The 19294-nt window shown below is 48.9% G+C and overlaps 2 protein-coding genes across 2 annotated transcripts in view; both read left to right on the top strand.

Moving 5' to 3' along the window:
• HSPA8 (heat shock protein family A (Hsp70) member 8) overlaps positions 1-19294 on the top strand; it is a 146741-nt gene that overhangs the window by 33930 nt on the left and 93517 nt on the right. The window lies entirely within an intron of this gene.
• The window catches only part of CLMP (CXADR like cell adhesion molecule), a 104298-nt gene continuing 88313 nt past the window's right edge, over positions 3310-19294 (top strand). Inside the window, exon 1 of the mRNA XM_012789880.3 lies at positions 3310-3623. Coding sequence (XP_012645334.1) covers positions 3599-3623 — 25 coding nt within the window. The 5' untranslated portion in view covers positions 3310-3598. The remainder of the gene's footprint in view (positions 3624-19294) is intronic.

Genomic DNA, 19294 nt, shown 5'->3' with positions numbered 1-19294 from the left:
TCAGAACCCCCTACAATGCTGCAACAGGCTGACTGTTCCAGGGCATTTTGCTTTCAGCACTGTTTTCATTTCATGTATTTCATTCCATTCAACGCTCCCTGAACACACCAAAGCTGTCCTAACTCTGTCTTTATCCAGGAATGTCCCCACCGCTGGCCTCCCCATCTCCTCTCCTCTAAAGAAATTCTATTCCCCTCCCCAAGGCCTGGCTCCAGCATGGGTCCCCTTCACATTCATCCCAGCCTAAGGGGCTCCTTCTTTTCTTGGAATCCCAACTGTTTTTCTTTACTGTCAGGATAATTTGCTCTGGCACTTAACTGTGTAACGTTCTCGTACGGTTGTTGAAACATTTCATATGTTGATGTTTTTCTCTTCCACTGGACTGAGAGGTCCATTTAGGATAAGGACTGCCACATACCTCTTTGGATCCCCCGTGGCACCCAGTCCAGTGTGGGGCCCAGGCGGGTAGGCTGAGCTACAAACCATCCCCAGAGAAACTGTCACTCTGCTCGTCTGGCCCACAGACCCGTGACAACAGAAAAAAGTCTTCGGATTTAGGGAGTCATCTCCAGGGGCTCAAAGACCCTCCCCAAGAAATATGTGCCAAATACCTCCTGACTACAAGACTTTGGAATTGGGAAAACTGAGTGATTATGACCCAATCTCAGCCCAGTCTAATCATTTCCTGTGTTGGTGACTAATGACCTAGAGCTGAAGGCATCTTGTTACCTTCAGCTTGAGCAATGTGGGTTTAAACACACATCTGCCTACACCCACACACATCTGTCTTCATGTGCACCCCAGCCCTCAAGCAATAAACAGCAATGCTGTTACCAAGTTCTTGAGAAAGGCCACCAGCAGCGATGGAGGGTGGGGCTTTAATAATTTGTGCAAAAATACCACCTCTAGAGAGAAATAAAAAAGGGGAATCTGGGTGAAGAATTTTTGCTTTTTTTTTTCTTCAATTTTTCTGTAAGTATGAAATAAGGTCAAAATTACTAAAAACTTGTAAAGAAGAAACAACTAAAAATTGCTTTCCCTATGCAGTTGCCCTGCCACCTTCTTCAGCCTTTAAGAATTGCTTTTTCCAACGTATTCATATGCAAATTATAGTTGTGAACATATCTATTTTCCCTATTAGACAAGAAGTATAAAATGGGAAATAAAGTTACTTCAGAGTCAAAGAGAGCTTTTATATGCTTTTTAATATAAAAATAATATTTAAAAACATTAGAGTAATATTGGGATTAAGGGATTTTAGTACTTTCTGATGTGGGGTAAGATATTCAGCCCTAAGTTATGGTTTCCTCATCTTCAAAATGAAATTAAAATGACTATCCTTTGGCTTTATCATAAGAATTATATGAAAAGGTAAATAATATGATCCCTGGTCCATAGTTGGTGTCCATGACGTATTGCTCTAATTTTTTAAAAATGTTAATTACCGTGTTCTACTCACTTTGTGTCCTCACGCCTAAAAAGCACCTGGCACAGAGTGGTTGAATAATAGTTATTAAAGGAGGGAGTGAATAAATTCTGCATTTCTACTAAAGCAAGTCTACAGCTTATCTCCAAACCCCAAGAATAGCCCTAGCTTTTCCAAATTCGAGTGATCTAGTGAGAGTTCCACAACCTCTCTCCAGGCCTCTGCTTTCCTCATCTATGAAATGGGCTGGTTTTCATGACAGCCGGGAAGGACTAGCCAGTTAGAGAGGATTAAGAACGCTGGAGAGAGAGAGAGATGGAAAAACACAGTGCAAATGCGTGACCCGCAGCCTGGAGGGGTTAATCTCTCTAACCGCAGCCGCTTCTCCGAGCTCTGGCCCCACCCCAGCATAGGCTCGGAGGGTGCGCGACTGCATCCTCCCGCCTCAGCGGGGCGGAGGAAGAAGCCCTCCAGGGGCAGAGAGTGCAGGTCCAGGCCATCGAGATCTGGGTGCCGCCCTCGCTGCCCTTTCTTCCTCCTCCTCCTCTTGCGGCCACTGAGCGGTAGGGTTCTAAAGCGCAGACCCCTGGAGGCTGTCCCCCTGGGCCGGGCTGCTCCGACCCCGGACCCCGCCCTCCGCGGGCCTCCTTGGCAGCTGCCCTGGCGCCCGGGGAGCGCGGGCCCTTGCACGGACTTCCATTCCCTCTGCTTTCTTTTCTTCCTGAACGAGGGTGCTACATTTTTTGGCGGAGGCCTCGTGCAAGGCAGTTTGCTCCAGTGCTGCTGCTTCGTTGTTTTTTTTTTCTCTTTTTGAGACAGGGTCTCACTCTGTTGCTGGGGCTGGAGTGCAGCGGCAGGATCATCGCTCACTGCAACCTTATCTCAAACTCCTGGGCTCAACACATCCTCCTGCCTTAGCCTCCCGAGTAGCTGGAACTACAGGCGCGCACCACCACACGAGGCCAATTTGGCTAATATTTCTATTTTTTTTTTTTTTTTGTAGAGACAGGGGTGGGTCGCGCTCGTGCTCAGGCTGGTCTCGAACTCCTGGCCTCAAGCAATCTTCCCGCCTTGGCCTCCCAAAGTGCTAGGATTACATGCGTGAGCCCCCGTGCCTGCAGTGTTTCTTAAGGGACCCCATATTCCACTGAGCTCTGGATCCCCACGCCCCTCGGGCGATGCCCGGCTTAGCACTGCCCAGGTCTGGGTCCCGGCCACTGCAAATACTGACAGCAGAGGTAGGCTGGGCGGGGGAGAGAAAATGCGAAGAGCCCAGGGGAAGCGAGGCCAGGCGTGGCTGCGGCGCCAACGCAGGCAGCTGGGTCCGAGGAGCAGCAGGCAGCGGGCTGTGTGGCCGTCTTCACTGCACGCTGCCACGCTCGGCTGTCCGCGCAGTCAGTCTGGCAGTTTCTGAGCGACAAAACCAGACGGGGAGGGGAGGAGAGAGGAGGAAAGAGGGGCGAGGAAAGAAGGACAAGAGGAATGTAAATAAAAGAAACGGTGTGTGAGACAGAGAGAGATGGAAGAGGAGGAATGACAGATTTGCGAGGAAGATGGAAGCGGAAAGAGAGTGAGAGCAGAAGAAATGCGAGCGCGAGGCGGACAGGACAAAGTGCGGACGGACAGAGGCGCTGACAAGGCCTCATCCGGAGACTCTTGGCCGAAGTGTGGCGGATTCTCCCCCCACGGGATCACTCCGGCCCCGGCGCCCCTGTCCCCCGCCCCCGCCGACGCACGCCTGTCCCCGCAGCGCGGCCCCCACGGCTCACCCCAGCGCGGGGGGAGGGGAGGGCGCGAGGGAGGGGCTGCGGTAGGAGGCAACCATGTGGTTCCAGCTCAATTTTTTTTTTTCTCTCTCTTTCTTCACTCCTTTTTCTTTCCAAACAGGGAAAAGTGTTCCGCGAAGCGGTAGCGCCTTTCCGCCTCGCCTTCCCCTCCCTGCCCGGGTCCGGGCTCCCGTCCGGGCGCGAGCCGCCGGGCGGGCGCTGGGAGCCCCTCTGCGCCCCGGAGCGCAGGGCGCGGGGCCGCCTCCCGCGCCCGCACATGGCTGCAGCCACCCCGCGCGCACCCCGAGGCGCCGCGCCCAGCTCGCCGGAGGTCCGTCGGCTGCGCCCCGCCGCCCCGCAGCCAGGCAGCGGCTGAGCGGGGGAGTGCCCGCGTCCGCAGATCGGGATGTCCCTCCTCCTCCTCTTGCTAGGTGAGTCCCTCTGGAAGGGCGGGAGTCCGGGCGGCCGCGGGCAGACGCAGCCCTGCGTCGGGGGACCCTGGTTCTGGACCGTTGTCTCCGCAGCCCGCGGAGCGAGTCGACTCCTCCGTCCCTGCCTCCCGGCCACGGAGGAGCACATCTGGCAGGGGAGGACCGCCCAGTCGGCCATCGAAATGTCTCGCACATCTGGGCCCTTGAGCAGACGTGGGGGGTGGGGGTGCTTCCTGGTCCAGTTTGGCCCTGAACCTCATGTTCAGGGTCCTTTTTAGGGTGGCGTTTAGTTGCAGGAATATCTGAGAAAACTGGGGGATTGGGGGAGGGAAGGTTTATCCAGGAATTTTTGTGCCAGGTTCCTGAGGGTGGGGGGAGTTTTTTTGTTTCAAACAGGCGCCTCCGAGGGCTCGTATTAGAAACAGATGTGTTGAAGGGTGAGCTGCAAGGAATGGGGAAAAGGCAGGGCAGGAGAGGAAAGGAGAGAGGGAAAAGGGGCAGGGCACAGGGAGCACCAGGAAGGGCAAAGGCGGAGAGTGACTTGGGGAAGGACGTGGAAGGGGAAGGGAAAGGGTTGGAAAGGGGAGAAGAAAAGAGAGCAAGGGGATAGGGAGCAGAAGAGCAAGACTGAGGGAGATTGAGCAAGGGGCTGGCGTGTGAGGAAGACTTGGAGAAAATGGAGGAGAGGAGCCGGAACAGAGGGAATCGGGCATGTACCACGGTTTTCCTGAAACAGGGTCTGGGGCAAAGAGAAGAGCCCTCCTGAACGGTCCCTTCCTGGTGTCCCCGGGGCAGGACTCCTGAGGCCTCAGATGCCCTAAAGCACAGGCTGCCACGCTGGGCTGGAAGCAGGCGGGTTTGCAGGACAGGACACACCAGGGATGTGTGCAGCGAGAGTGACAGGAGGGGCACTGGGAATATCTGAGGGGCCAGGGCAGGGAAGGCAGGCGGGCGGGCTGAAGAAAAGTCACGCTATGCACTGTGGAAGTGAGGGGTCCACCTGGAGATAGGACCAAAAGTTAGCTGGAGTTGAGCAGCTCAGGGAGCCTACCAGGTGTGGCGGGAAGACAGTGCCTGCCCTGGGCACCAGGCCGTGGGAGAACGAGCCTCAGCTTTGAACTGACTAGCTGGGTGACCCAGACAACTTACTCCTTATCCGGGGGCTCTGTTTTCTTAGCTCTAAAACAGAAAAACTAGATGGTTCTGAAGTTCCTTCCAGCTCTGACAGCCTACAACACCAGGAGTTTAAGGGAGAACGTTCTAGAAGAACTACCAAATAAAAGTGAAGGGGCAGTAAGAAGTCACCCTGAATTAGGTGGTTAGAGTTCTCTGTCTTTTTTGAAACCTTACAAACCAACTAGATCATACGCATGCCTGTCTAGGCCAGCCTCAGGCTGGTAATCACCCAAGTTAGAGGGATAAAAGAGGTGGACTAACCCAAACTGTTGCTCAAGTAGGGCAGGTGGGGAGGGGCTATTTTCTAAGTTCTTTCAGCCGAGTGTTGCAATACTGTTCTTGTGCACAGATGGCATAGCTGTGTGGCACCTTTGCCACATTTAGTGACCTCCACCACTAAGCTACCAATCACCAGAGGTTCAGTACAATCAAACTTCGGAGTCGCCCTATTAAGAACAGGTAGCATTCACTCAGTCCTTGCTAGACTGAACACTTTCTACAGACTGTCTTGTTCACTTGTTTATTCTTCACGCCACTGTTTGCCCATTATTATCACCCTCATTTCACAGATGAAGAAATCAAGGTATAAAGAGATCAGGTAACTTGCTCACAGCCACAACTCATAATGAGCAGAGATGGGATTTGGTTGTAGGTTGTCTGCCTCCAGAAAGTACTTACTAAAGCACCCGTGCAGGACAGCCTCTGTCACTGCAGAATGCCTCAGACGTATTCTTGTAGCCAAGCCAGTTCAGTCCTCCTCTTCCAGTGTAAGATGTCCGTGTGATCTTACCCTGTAGGAGTAGTCTGGGGAAGGGAAACAAAACTGACAGTTTTTGAGCACCTGCTCTGTTCCAGCACCGTGCTGGGCACAGTTTACAGTGGCAAGTGAAAAGTGACTTTGGTCCACGTGGTAAGTTGAAATCAGCTGGTGTGCCGGGATGTGAACATCGACGATGGTCATTCTCTTAGTTCACAAGAGGGAAGGAGCTGGCTAAGACGTGGATCGAGAGAGATGTGATTGGTTTACTGCCCTTCTTTACCGAGTGCCTGCTCTATGGAATTTTGCCTCTGATGAGAAAATAGGCTGTTGGGTTGATACTCTGCCTTTATAGAGAACCTGCCTCTCATCATTTCTTCCTTGGGTCTGTTTTGATAAAATGGTCATGAACTAAAGGCCAGGTAGAAAAGAGGACTGCTGATGTAGAATTCCGTACAAAAGGGTTTTCACTATTCACGCCTACTATTAAGCTTTTGCCACATCTTGGCCTTTGTCAGGCATACTCAGACTTACGACATCCTGGCTCTAAGCTGTTGGAACTGTTCCAGGAAGAGATAGGCATCTGAGGAGAGCCGCGCTGAAGGAACCCCTCTCTAGCTGACAGCCCCGCATGGGTCGGAAGCCCACGGGGAAAGCAGTTCTGTGGGCTGATTTAGCCCTCACTTGCACAATGGCTTTGAGTTGTAGTGTGCCTGGGCACTGTTTAGCAAAGCCAAAAAGAAAACCCACAGAGTTGCTTCAATCCTAAAATCATCTACTGGTCCTTTAAAGGGGCAGTTCAGGGGATGTTTCCGATCACAGTTGTCATGATTTCTGGCCTCTTTTTTCCCCCTAGAGAATGCACAGTATCGGAGGGGTTCTGGGAGGGCTGAAAGTGTTCATAGTCTGAACAAGGATGGGGCAGTGGACTCCTGGCTTTCTGGACCTGCCAGTGAGTGAGGTCAAATGCCCTGCCCCTCTGATGTGAATGAACAAGTAGTGCTCTGAGCACCATGGAGCAGAGAGAAGGGGGACTCCAGCCCCAGCCCCTCCTCTGACCACCACCCCGGTCCCCTCTCTAGCTGTTCAGGTCCTCATTATTCTACCTTAATTTCTCTCCGGGACTTCTGTAGCCACTACTATATTCCAGTCCTGCCTGTCTTCTCTTCTCTATCCTACTCACTGCTACCCAGGTAACCTCGTAAGGCAGCTGGTATAATGCAAGCAGCTTGAACTTAAGAATCTGGCAAGCTCTCTGGGTTCCTGTTCTGACTCTGTTGTCTAAAATAGGGATAGGGGTGGGGTGGGGGATACTGAATTCAGGATTTCTATAATTCTATGATCTTTCTCCCTTCTTCAAAAAATCTTTAGTAGTCCCATTGCTTTTGGTATTGAATACAAACACTTCATTCTGATATCAAAGATTTTACACAATATCATTCACAACTCCTGCTCTACCCATCCCCAGATAACTCTCCGGGGAACCTGGATTACTTCCTGTGCGCTAAACATGTCCCATGCTTCTTTCTGATTTTCTGTGTTTTTGTTTATAATAATCCCTCCAGCAAAAATGCCTCATTTCCTGTCCCTGTGGATCAAAATCTTGTTCACCCTCCAAGTCTCACCTCAAATGCCACTTCCTTCATATTGCCCTTCCATGGTTTCACCAGCTGAATAAACTCTTTCTGCCCCTCCTTTGGATCCCAATGGCCTTCCTCTTATGCTACTTTGTATTATGGTGATCCAAGTGCTTATCTAATACCCCATTAGAGTGCAAGCTCCATGAAGACAAGGACTGTGTCTCATTGTCTGTGTCCCACCTTTGGTACCTGCATAAACACTGTGAACTATTTCTTAAGAGACAATCACATTTTTTTGAAACTTTTGAAGCATTTAATGTCAAGAGAGGTGAAAGATTTTAGGACTATTACTCTTTGACGGTGGGACAACACAGTTGTGAGGAGCCCAGTTTAAATTCAGCTTCCTCTTGTGCTTCTTTGTCCATGAATGCAAATAAGACCAAGTCCCATTTTTAAAAGATTCTATGTAGAACATTACAGGGACAGGGACCAGATAATATATTTGTTATATAAATTTATTTTGTTATAATGAGTGCGTTAGTACCAGATTAACAAGACACTTCTCCGTTGAAACTTCTGCCAGGATGGGGAAGGAGGTTGGTTTCCTAGAAAATGAGTTTGAGAAAGGCTTGCATGCGTAGTCCCTTGGACTGCGGTATAATGACAAGTCTCGGTGGGATTCCATGTCCTTCCTTCGTCTTCCCACATTAATGATGATGATTATAATAATGATATATTCTCAGTAGGCTCATATCTTGTCTCATCCTATTTTTGTCTTGTGCTCAGCTGGGCAGTGTACACATGAGCGTATTTCATGAATGTATCTAATGATGATAGGCATTTTTCCAAGGTACACTCAAAGATTGTCAGAACTGGGGAAAAGCTGAGACTGTCTAAATCAACGGTTCTTAAAATTTTGAGTCCCAGACCCCTCTGAAAATCTGATGAAAACCACAAAACTGCTTCTCAGAAAAAAGACATATATATATACATATATATATATATATATATATATATCAAATTTTACCAATAATTTTTAGGGTCTCATTGACCTCCTGATACTATTCCTTGGAACCCAAATTAGTGCTTGATCTAAAACTATCCCTTCTTTTATGGTGAAGAAGAAACCAAAGTTAGAGAAATTCGGCTGAGGTTCATAGCTAGTTTAATAAAAGAGCCAAGACTGGAACCCTAATTCCATCATCTGTCCTAGTACATATTCTGGAAATAGAAAAATGTCTCTCCCTCCTTTTCAACTCATCTAGTTAAGCTTCGAGATCACAGTTGCTCTTCCAATGCTTCAGTTAAGTAAGCTACATGCTGAATAACTGGCATTGGTTTTTATGTTGAGAAATTGCCTGAAAAATAGGGCAGATGTCGTAACATTTCAATTTAGCCATCATAGCTGGAAATCCTGGAAACTCCTTCAGTGCCATGTATGATGTCTAGAAAAAGGAATTAATACCAACAGTCCCAAAGATATGGGTATTTGTATATAAAGAACAGGACTGGAAATCAATAGCTCTATGTCCATAACAATTTTTCTGGGTCATCCTGGGCAAGTCATACCACTCTGAGCCTCAGTTTCTTTCTCTGTAAAATGAGGATATCAGGCTAAGGTTATCTCTAAGTTTCCCTATACCACTAATGTTCTCTGAGTTTTTTTTAAACTCTGAGAATTTGGCAGCTGGTTTGGATGTGGTTGTGATCAGGAACACATGGGTGTCACTATGCTTACCTGATTTTTTCAGGCACTGTCCACTCATGGCAAGTGGTAGCATGTGATTATAAATCCAGAAGGGTTCATGAACTAATGTGAAGAGAGCAGTAGTGACCTCCATCCTGGAACCGTGTTAAGAGTCAGGGTGATGGTCAGATCCCCCTGCCCCGGAAGGTTAATAGCTGAAATACTCACCAAAAGGACTTTGTCCTGAGTTACCTACAAAACGACCTCCAGTGTGGACACCCAGGACAGACTTCTGTAAAGGGTCTATGGTGTGTAAAACTATTTGTAAGCATTAAGCATTTTCTTCTATTTTTTTACATGAAAGCACAACTTACAGATAATAAAGTGCATCTATTAATTGTATAGTTTAATGGATTCCGTGCATGGATTTGAATTTGTGGTTGGATTTTGCAATATGAATTGTATATAATTAGCCCACCTGTAGTTTCCTGAGAGGGATTAGATGGGTAGGAATGTGTTATGAGAGTATAATTAATTTCTAATATTCATATAGGCTTAGCAGTTTACAAAGTACCTTAACATAGCTTATGACCCTAAAGTCGATCTTTGAGAGTAAATATCATCATTATTACTCCATTTTACAGATGCATAAACTGAGGCTCAAAGAAATCAAGTGAGCTTCTCAAGAATACCCTGTTAGTAAACAGCTGAGCTGAGACACAACCCAGGACTCGGGGTTCCAAAGACCGTGTACTTTTCTCACACCAGGAGACACACGGTCATTCTGAAATCAAGGCTCTGTACTACCAAGAACGGAGGGTCTGGCTAAAGCAGGGGCTCCATTTACAGGAGGCCAAATGATTTATAAATCCCGACGTGGACAATTCTGTCAGAACATTTGTGACACATCCGCTTTCCTTGTTCCAGTCAATGGTTAAGAAATGGTTTGTTTGGATTAATGACTATTGTTTATATCCCAGAACTACTATATATATTGTACAATCTATGACTAGCTCCTTCTAATTATCCAAAAGACGCTTGCAGGACTCAAGGTCACTGTAGAGAGCGTCCCCTGCACGGGGCTCACAGAAGCCTGAGGTTTCCTCATTAGCGTGCTCGATCCTGGGGCCGAGGAGGTTTATGGATTGGGTATGACTCGCCTTATAGCTCACCTTTTCTACTTAAAGTTTTCAGCAGTTTTGACTTATTGGTTTCCTAAAGAAAGAATGCAGACTGTACCTCCCCGCTCCCCCAAATTCTGGTTATCTGAGCTTCCTAACTGTCTGGATTCTGGAAAAACAAACGTTTATTTCCTTTGGCACCGTATAGACCCAAATGGGAAAGAATGCTGAAATCAAACCTTTATTTTGTTAGCAGCAGTCGCTTGGACCGCCGTGTGTGTAGCCTCAGCCAAAGTCTGGCGGTGATAAGAATGAATGCGGCTTTGTTTCGAGACAAGGCAGGAGGGAAAGCCGTTTGTGCCCATATTGAGAAGAGAAAATGGGCAACGGGCTTCAGAATAGCTCCCAGCGGGTGTGGAATATTGGAGGTTTTTCTGAAGACAGGCAGCAGCGGGGATCTGAGGAGTTCAGGTCACGAAAGGTGACAGAGGAGAAGAAAGGAGAGGAGGAGGAGGAGGAAGAGAGGGAGGAAGGCTTAGAGGGAGCAGAGGATGAAAAACTAAGCCAAACTGACCTCCTGGCGTTTGCAGGGCCGCGTTTTATTTCACGGATGGCAGGAGCAGCACATTGATCTCCCTTTTTAAGATCGGCTTTAGCACTCACATGTGTGCCGTAACATTTCCAACTTCATCCACACATTCTCACTCACCAAACAATTACAGAAGGGTTGCGCCTTCCAGAGTCCAGGCCCCGCGCTAGGCTCTGAGGCTCCAATGGTACAAAAGGCACAGTTTCTAGCTTCTAAGAACTCAGCCGGGTGGAGGCAGATGTATTCATAGACAAGGAATTATGGCCGGGCTGGGGTGGCTCACGTCTGTAACCTTAGCACTCTGGGAGGCTGAGGCGGGAGGATCGCTTGAGGTCAGGAGTTCAAGACCAGCCTCAGCAAGAGTGAGACCCCCGTCTCTACTAAAAATGGAAAAAATTAGCCGGCCAACTAAAACTAGAAACAAAAAATTAGCCGGGTGTGGTGGCGCATGCCTGTACTCCCAGCTACTCGGGAGGCTGAGGCAGGAGGATCGCTTGAGCTCAGGAGTTTGAGGTTGCTGTGAGCTAGGCTGATGCCACAGCACTCTAGCCCGGGCAACAGAGTGAGACTCTGTCTCAAAAAACAAGAAAACAAAACAAAACAAAAAATCAAGGAATTACAGATATATGAGGCTGCTATCATCCAGGAAAGTACCAAGGATTCTAGGAGTTCCAAGGAGTAAGCAACTTAATTATGTGCTGTCTTGTGGAGAAGGGGTATTTCTTCTTGCATAGGACTTCAGGGACTGTGTCTGATATTCCTGTATCCCTCACAGGGCACTTGCACATTAGTGGGGTTGGTCCTACCTGAGTAGCAGGTGGGGTGATGGATCACCCATCAGCATCAGAAAGGAGGGATTAATCAGTGTGTGACCTTGGCATCCAGCCAGGTGGTTCACAGCGGGATTGAGCCGGGATTGAGCCTTCAGATGACGTCCTTGCCTGTTGAAAGTTATGGTCTCATTCTTCATCACAACCTGCCAGCCACATAGCTACCTCGACGTCCTCATCCCCCATGGGATGTTAAAAAAAGAAAAAGAAAACGAAAAAGAAAAAAACATGTATGAGTGGATTTGGATCTCTTAAAATTAAGACTAGCAGTCTATGCACCCGAGGTTTGATGGTATTCCTTCATGAATAGGATCAAGCCAAGAAAGGAATTTTCTGTTCCAGAAAAAATTCATTGTATTGCACAGAGACTCAGCCCCTGACATAGTCTTACTTCTTGATGGGGGAGGAGAGAGTAAAAATCAAATCCCTAAGAGGGAAATTGCTTTGTGACTTCATTGCTTAAATTTAGGCTTGGGTTTGTGGGGATCGTTCAGACTTGGAGCAATAAGCCTTCTAACCCCCTGTCACTTCTCATTACTTCCAATGACAGTTTCAATTATTTCCAATCACTCTTCAAGGGAAGAGCGGGGGAAGGCGTATAGGGCTTCCATGTGGACCAATCGTGGGGCAAACACGGTAAGAGTCTGGCCCCTGGGGTCCCTAGACCCTGGCTTGAAGCCAGACTCGGCCACTTTGTCATTGTGTGACCTTGGGCAAGTTACTTCTCATCAGTCATTGCATCTAGTAACAATGGCATAGGTGTTTTGTGAATGTTAAATGAGGTGATGCATACACAGAGTTTTAGCACCCTCTTGGTACATAAAAAACAGTTAATGAATGTCTGTTGTTATTATCATGACTGTCCTTGCTGGGAGAGGGTCAGCCCATGGGTATTTGGAGGGTGTGCTTGAAGTCAGCTGCCACTAGGCCACCAGGGCCAACCTTCAGGGCTGTGACCACTCCTGCTCCTCACCCTGCAGACAAGTTCCTAATGTCCTCTGGGGGAAGATTGCCCTGCTCCAGGGCCCCAAAGCCTCACAGACCTATCAGTGCTCCAATAGCTTGCAGCTGCTCTGGGAGCAGTTTTGTGTTATTTGGCCCTAAGCAAGAGGAGCCCTTGTGTGCTGCTTGGCGTACTGTCTACAGGTCGCTGTGGCAATACCACAGCACGTGAGCCTTCTTTTCCTGGGTGCTGCCCTTTCAAATGCATGCTCCCTAACACCTGTGCCAACTTGGGCTTCCCCAGCCCAGGAAGATAACTGGTTGGTTCATTTCTGCTTTCAGTGTCAAGAAATGTTTCTTTTATTGAGACAGAGTCTCGCTTTGTTGCTAGAGTGGGTGCCATGGCTGCAGCCTAGCTCACAGCAACCTCAAATTCCTGGGCTCAAGCAATCCTTCTGCCTCAGCCTCCCGAGTAGCTGGGACTACAGGCATGTGCCACCAGGCCCGGCTAATTTTTTCTATATATATTAGTTGGCCAATTAATTTCTTTCTATTTATAGTAGAGATGGGGCCTCACTCTTGCTCAGGCTGGTTTCAAACTCCTGACCTTAAGCAATCTGCCCGCCTCGGCCTCCCAAAGTGCTAGGATTACAGGCGTGAGCCACTGCGCCTGCCTCAAGTAATGTTTTATTGAGCAACTACTATGTACTAGACATATGCTAGGGACTTTGAGACTAGTAATTTTTTTGTATCTTTATAACAACCTGTGAGGTTGGTGTTATTGTCCCCATTTTCCAGGTCAAAAAAGTGAGGCATAAGAAGTAAGGTATTCTATCCCAGGCTGTAAGGCTTGAATAGAGCAAAACAGCAGATTTGAGTTGAGTTTGCCTTCTGCTTCAGCACTGATCTGGCAGGGCAGGAATGACCAGGCAGCATGGGTCACATGCATACAGTGGCAGCAGGTGGGAGGTCACTGGGAGACCTGGCCTGGAGGGTTTGGCCAAAACGAGGAGCTTTAAGTTCCTACCTCCCCCACTTTTCAGGCAGTCATTTGTCGCGACCAAAATTAGACTCCAATGATCCCAACACCCAGATTCAAGGTGTGTTGAATTATATTTTCTTTTTAGATTCCGGAGGAAAGGAAAACCTCAAGGTGAGAAGAAAAATCTGTTCTTTTCCACTGACCTGAACATCAAAGTGTAATTTTTCTCCTTGTTAAAGAGGGCTAAACTGGTGTCCCAGATTCCTGCGGGCCTAGAATTCCCAACTCGGAATGGGTACTTGGGCCAGGCAGGTGGAGACTGGGTTCTCAGCAGCGGCTGGTCCAGGTCTGCTTTCCCCGGGGGGAGTTCTGCCCCCGCCAACGCGAAGGGCAGCCGCGTCCAGCTCCTGCTCCTGCTCCACCCTCCAAGGAGGAAAGGCTGGAAATGAGGCCACCTCTCCGCGGCCACCTTCTCTGTTCCACTACCTCTCACACCCTGTTCCCGGAGCCCTGCAGCTTCCCGAGCCTCTGAGGAATCCAGGTGACCGCCCCCACATGCTGCCACCTCCGCCTTTCCTTCCTCCTGCTCTCTCTCTCTGGACCCCAAATGGCCTGCTCTCAGACCTGGCGCTGAAAGAGAGAGAGGAGTCTGAACTCTGTAGAGCTCACCTTTCCATGTTGCCCTTTTTCCTTTCTGTCCCCTCCCCAACCTCTCCAAATTCTCACCCCACAACCTCTGGGGGGGACCCACGCCTGAAAGGCTCTGCTCTTAACTGGCCACAAGCTGATGCTGGTGCTTAGCCCCCCTTGCTCTTGAAGACCTCCACCCTGTTGACTTCCATCTCCTGGGTGCAGTGGGCTGTCTCCCATCCTTCAAGACCAGGCCCCCCAGGCTCCCGGGCACCTCGTCTGCAGAAGCTTCCCTGACCCTCTGGGCAGAGATCTGCAGCCCCAGAGCATCCTGCTCATACCTTTCCATAGCTTATGGCACGTTACGGTATGGTCTGGGGTTCTCTGTCTCTTCTGTGTGGCTGCAAGCAGGGAACAGTATTGTATCGTTGGGAATACCAAACCCGGTGGCTGGCACATGTTAGATTCTTGGAAAATGAATGAATGAGGGAATAAACGAACAAACTTATGAATGCACAAGTTAACGTGTGTAAAATGTAAACTTAACAAAAGTACAGATGTTATCTCTCCCTAGAGTGTCTTTAATAGGGAATTATTTATTTTCAAAAAGACCCAAAAGAGGGCATGGTAACTTGAACAGAAGACAGTGAGAATGTCTGCAGGCAGAGGGGCCTTGCTAGCCTGCCTTCAGAGCACGCCCCCTGGGAGGCCAGCCACACTTAAGAGCTCCCTGAAAAGGACCGACTCTGAGTCCTCAGAAGGGAATGCTTAGAGCTGCGCAGGGAGCAGATCCATGGGGACGTGGCGTGACATCATGGAGCCCTCTGCGTTGATCTGATCGTGGGGAGTCTGCAGCACTTCAGTTCTTTTAGACTTTGGTGATTTATTTTGCATTTAACAATTTTGGGGGCATGTAGCTTCTCCTGCCAGCAGTATTCTGAACTTTAGCCTCATTAATGGGCAAGGCCAACCCAGCAATGGTGACTGACTCCTTCTCCGGCCCTTTTAGGTCCTCTGGGATGAACGGCAAGAGTCGTTTATGGGCTATTAGCCAACTCAGGGGCTCTTTCTCTGGGGCACGGAGCTTAAGACCCTCTTCCTCTCCTTTCTCTTTCTCCTCTGGCTTGGTGGGTTCACTCTGTTCATTATTAATCCTGCCTGGGTGTCACTGAGGCAGGGTGAGCAGAAGAAACACAGGTCAGCCAATGATCACAGACAGTTTTGGTGGCATTACAAAATGTTGATTTCTAGGCTTGGTGCGTGTGTGTGTGTGTGTGTGTGTGTGTGTGTGTGTTAGCTCATTCAGCCTTCATGACAACTTCATGAGGCAGATATTGTCAGCCTCCATTTTTGCAGATAAGGATCAGAGAGGTTAGGAAATTTTCCTGGTGTTACACAGCTAGTTACTTTTGGAACCAAAACTAGAAGCCAGGTCTTCTGGCTCTGAAATCATTGCTCGTCCCACTGGCTTGCATGACCAGGAGCCCTGTTAAGAGTGGCTGCTCCACACCACAGCACTCAGCTGGCCTCTGTGCTGGCCTCTGTCTTCTGGAGTCTCTTCTCCGTAAAGGCCCAGTTCACCTAGTGGCCTTCAGTGAGCTGCCTTGGACAGATGGTTGGACTTTCTACCCTGGAAAGACTTGAGATTTGTTTCATAGGTACTGTGACCAACCATCCAGGCTTGCCCAGGACTGAGGGGTTTCTTAGAAAACCCTGTACCTGGAAAGCAGAATTTTCAGAGCTGAAGCCAGGAAAGTCCCAAGAAAACCATTTCATTGGTCACCCTAGTGGTAGAGTATCTTGCTACCCCAAGTGTGACTCTCAGACTAGCAGCAATGGTTTCACAGGAAACTTGTGAGAAATGCAGAGTCTCAGGCCTCTGCCCAGACCCTCTGAACCAGAATGTGCATTTTCGCAAGATCCCCACTGAAGGGGAAAGCACCTGAGAAACTCTGGAGCCGGACTTAAAAGTTGCATTTGACAGGAGTTAGGGAAATGCAGGATTCACATCTGAATTATCTGACCTGGGAGAGGTAGCTTCTTTGCTTTTATAAACTTACGTTTTGCATTGCACGGCTTAGCTACAACCTCAGCTGATGTGCATTGATGCGACAGACTCAGGTTTATAAACCGAGGACGAAAGGATTACGGCTCCCGATGGCAGTGAGACGCTGCAGGGCGCCTCGGTGCTGTGTGTGCAGTGAATGAAGTGAGTAACGCTGAGCCTTTCTGTCTGTCCTTGAAACGGGGGTGTTCCGATGAAGGCTTTGCAGTTTCCTGGATTCACTGGCCTAGGCCCTTCTCCTGAGGACAGCCTGGGGTGGCACAGTTGACAGCAAATGAACCAGAGGGTGCACGAGGACGGCAGCAGCCTGTGCTCTGGGGGCCGCGGACTTAGAGACGGGCAATAAAAGCAAGAATGGAAAGCGTGTGATAGGAGCCACGCCTGGCAAATGTAGCCTCTCACGAGGCCATCAGAGAGGTATTCCAAACCTACATGCTTTCCCGTGTGACGCCCGGCTCCACATCACGAGAACCTAACCCAGCGACGCAGGCAAGTTACCCACAGTTACCCAGCCTGTCCTGCCCCGTGGTGATCGCTTTGCTGGCACAGACGCAGAAGTGACAGCACCTGGGCCGCAGGTGTGGCAGTGGTTCTCTCTTTAGGTTTTGGCTTATCTCAAAGTAAACCGGAGTCAAAGCAGTTGTTCAAGCCTTTTGAGTGGGTGCCGCGTGTCGTCTTTTTATTAATCTTTTGGCTCTAAAGCCTGACTGTCAGATGTTAAAATAACAGCTACCAACCAAGGTAGGAAAAGATGTTTGTATTTCTGTAATGGCAGAGCAGCCTTGAACTAAAAGAAGCATAACCCATATTTGTCGACTTTCTCTGTCTCTCTGTTCCAAGTCACATGCCCAGTAGGGAGCCCAAAATAAGGGCAGCCCAGGGGAGGGAATGACAGGCAGGCCCGGAGATGAATGTGTTCATCCGTTCAGTTAGAGCCGGTTCAGACAAAGCTGATTTCTGCTGTGATATTAATCCCACCCTGACACCAAGAAATCAAGCCGTCACTTTTCACATAATAGGGTGAAATGTTTCTAACCTGGGTTTGGTTTTAGAACAATTTCTTCTGCATGCGTTGTTTTCCCTGAGATCTCAAAAGGCTTGGTTGGGGGTAGATCTTAGAAGAAGACACAGATTTCAATTACGGAGCAAGCCCCTTGCTTGGTGCTGTGGGTGGAGACGGAGCCGTATGTGACCTTGCTCATTGCCGTGTGGCCGGGGGACCAGACTGGCAGAGGAAGGAGGAAATGGGCAAATGTCAGACAGAATGGAGTTAACTGCCAAAATGTTTGGTACAAACAAGTGAAACGGGAGCTTTGCGAAAGGATAGTCAGTAAGAGGGAAAATCCTACTAAAGCAGCTAACAAAGGAGCAATACGGTACTGGTACCGTAAGCACGGTCACTTGAGGGCACTACATCAGGGACCGAGAAAGAGAAAGGGAAAGGACACCAGGGTGGGGTGGAGATGGTTGTGAAATTGCTGTCAGTCTTCCTCTGGAAACAGCACACATTCATCGCCCACAGGCCAACTTGGGCATCTGCCTAAGGCGGGGCTGAGAAGTGACATGAGCAACTCACTCTCTGGGTCTCTGTTTTCACCCTGCCCAGAGAGAGGGAAAGGAGAATTTGTAGGTCTCTTCCCATGCTGCAGATGTCCATCTCTGTGGGTCTTCCTTTGTGGGGATCCACAGACCACACCTGATGGCTCGTTGTTCTTTGCACTGTAGCCAGAACCCCTCTCACCCTCTCATCCGCACACCCCCAGCCCTCCTGCTGCCACTCGGCTCTGTCCCAGCCCTCTCCCTTCGCTGAGAACACAGCCCGACCCCCTACACCCAGCCTCCAGGCCCACACCCAGCCTCCAGCCCGGCACCAGGCAGCCTGAGGATGCCAAAGTGGTTTCTGTCTCAGGGTCTTTGCACTTGTTTTTCCCTTGCACTAGAATGCTCTTTCCCCAGATCATTGCAAGGCTGGCTCCTTGCCTTTCAGGTTTCAATGCAAATATGCTTCAGAGAAACTTTTTCTGAAACCCTCCCCACCTCTGCCCCAGACTGACCAGAACCTCTGCCTGGTCACTAGCTCATTGCCCTGTTATACTTTCTCTCTAACATTTAACGTGCTCTCCTTTTTAACCCTTGTGCTTTTCTGCCTTAGTCCATTTAGGCTGCTTTAATAAACTACCATAGACTGGGTGGCTTCTACACAACAGAAATTTATTCCTCGTGGCTATGTAGGCCAGGAAATCCAAGATCAAGGAGCCAGCAGGTTTGGTGTCTGGTGAGAGCCCACTTCCTGGTTTATAAACAGCCACAGGATATAATCACCCCTCAAAAGCCCCACCTCCAAATACTATCACTTAGGATTTCAGTATATGAACTTTGTGGAGGACAGAAACCTTCAGTCTATAGCAATGTACTTGTCTATTGCCTGTTTCTACAATAGCCTGGGCTTTGTCTGTATCATGTACTTCTGTATCCTCAGTGCCTAGAACAGTGCCTGACACAGAGATGCTCAATACATGTATGATGAATAAACTCTTATGCACTTTTCTGTACGGCATGCATAGCAGCAGAGAAATTTTAGAAATGAAGAAAGTCACTCCCTGAGCCCTTATGTGTAGAACTCGTAATATACATTGTTTCATTTAATCCTCCCAACCACCCTACTAAGTGAGTGCTATCAGGATCCCATTTGGCAAATGAAGACACCAAATGTCACAAACAGTAAGTACATGACAAAGTTTACACAGCTAGTTAAGCCATGGGATCTGGATTTGAACCCAGGCAGTTTGACTTTAGAGCTGGTGCCAAAAATTAATATGCTATTCAAGTCCTCCAAGCCAATGCTTCTTAGAGTTTCAGGATTTACCTGGGGAATCTTCTGATTTAGTAAGTTCTCAGGTGGGGCTTAAGATTCTGAATTTCCAATGAGTTCCTAGCCAGTGTCACTGGTCCATGGAAAACAGCTCTTGGAAAGAAAGGGAGGGAGGGAGAGAAACCGAGGCCCGGAGAAGTTAGGAGGCTTTCTTTAAGTTATACAGCTAGTTAACGGCAGAGTTTGGACTCCAGCCCAGGGTCCTGGCTCCCAGCCCAAAAGCTCTTTGAAGCCTCAGCAAGCCCAGGGATTTTAAAACATACCTGTATCTTCAAAGACTGCTTGCAGGAATGTAGTCCCCTGAGTTAGAGATTGCAAAGGGGGACAGTGATTCTGTCCTCTGCCCCCTGCTGGTCACTGCCAGGTACTTGGTTGCCTCTGGGCCTTCCCATTAGAGTTACAACAGTTCTTGTTCTGAGAGACAGGAGTTGTTCCCCCAG

Source organism: Microcebus murinus, chromosome 4 (assembly GCF_040939455.1).
Source record: "Microcebus murinus isolate Inina chromosome 4, M.murinus_Inina_mat1.0, whole genome shotgun sequence".
NCBI classification, from domain to species: Eukaryota; Metazoa; Chordata; class Mammalia; order Primates; family Cheirogaleidae; genus Microcebus; species Microcebus murinus.
The sequence above is the reverse complement of the archived record's forward strand: the minus strand, read 5'-3'. Positions and strand labels throughout refer to the sequence as shown.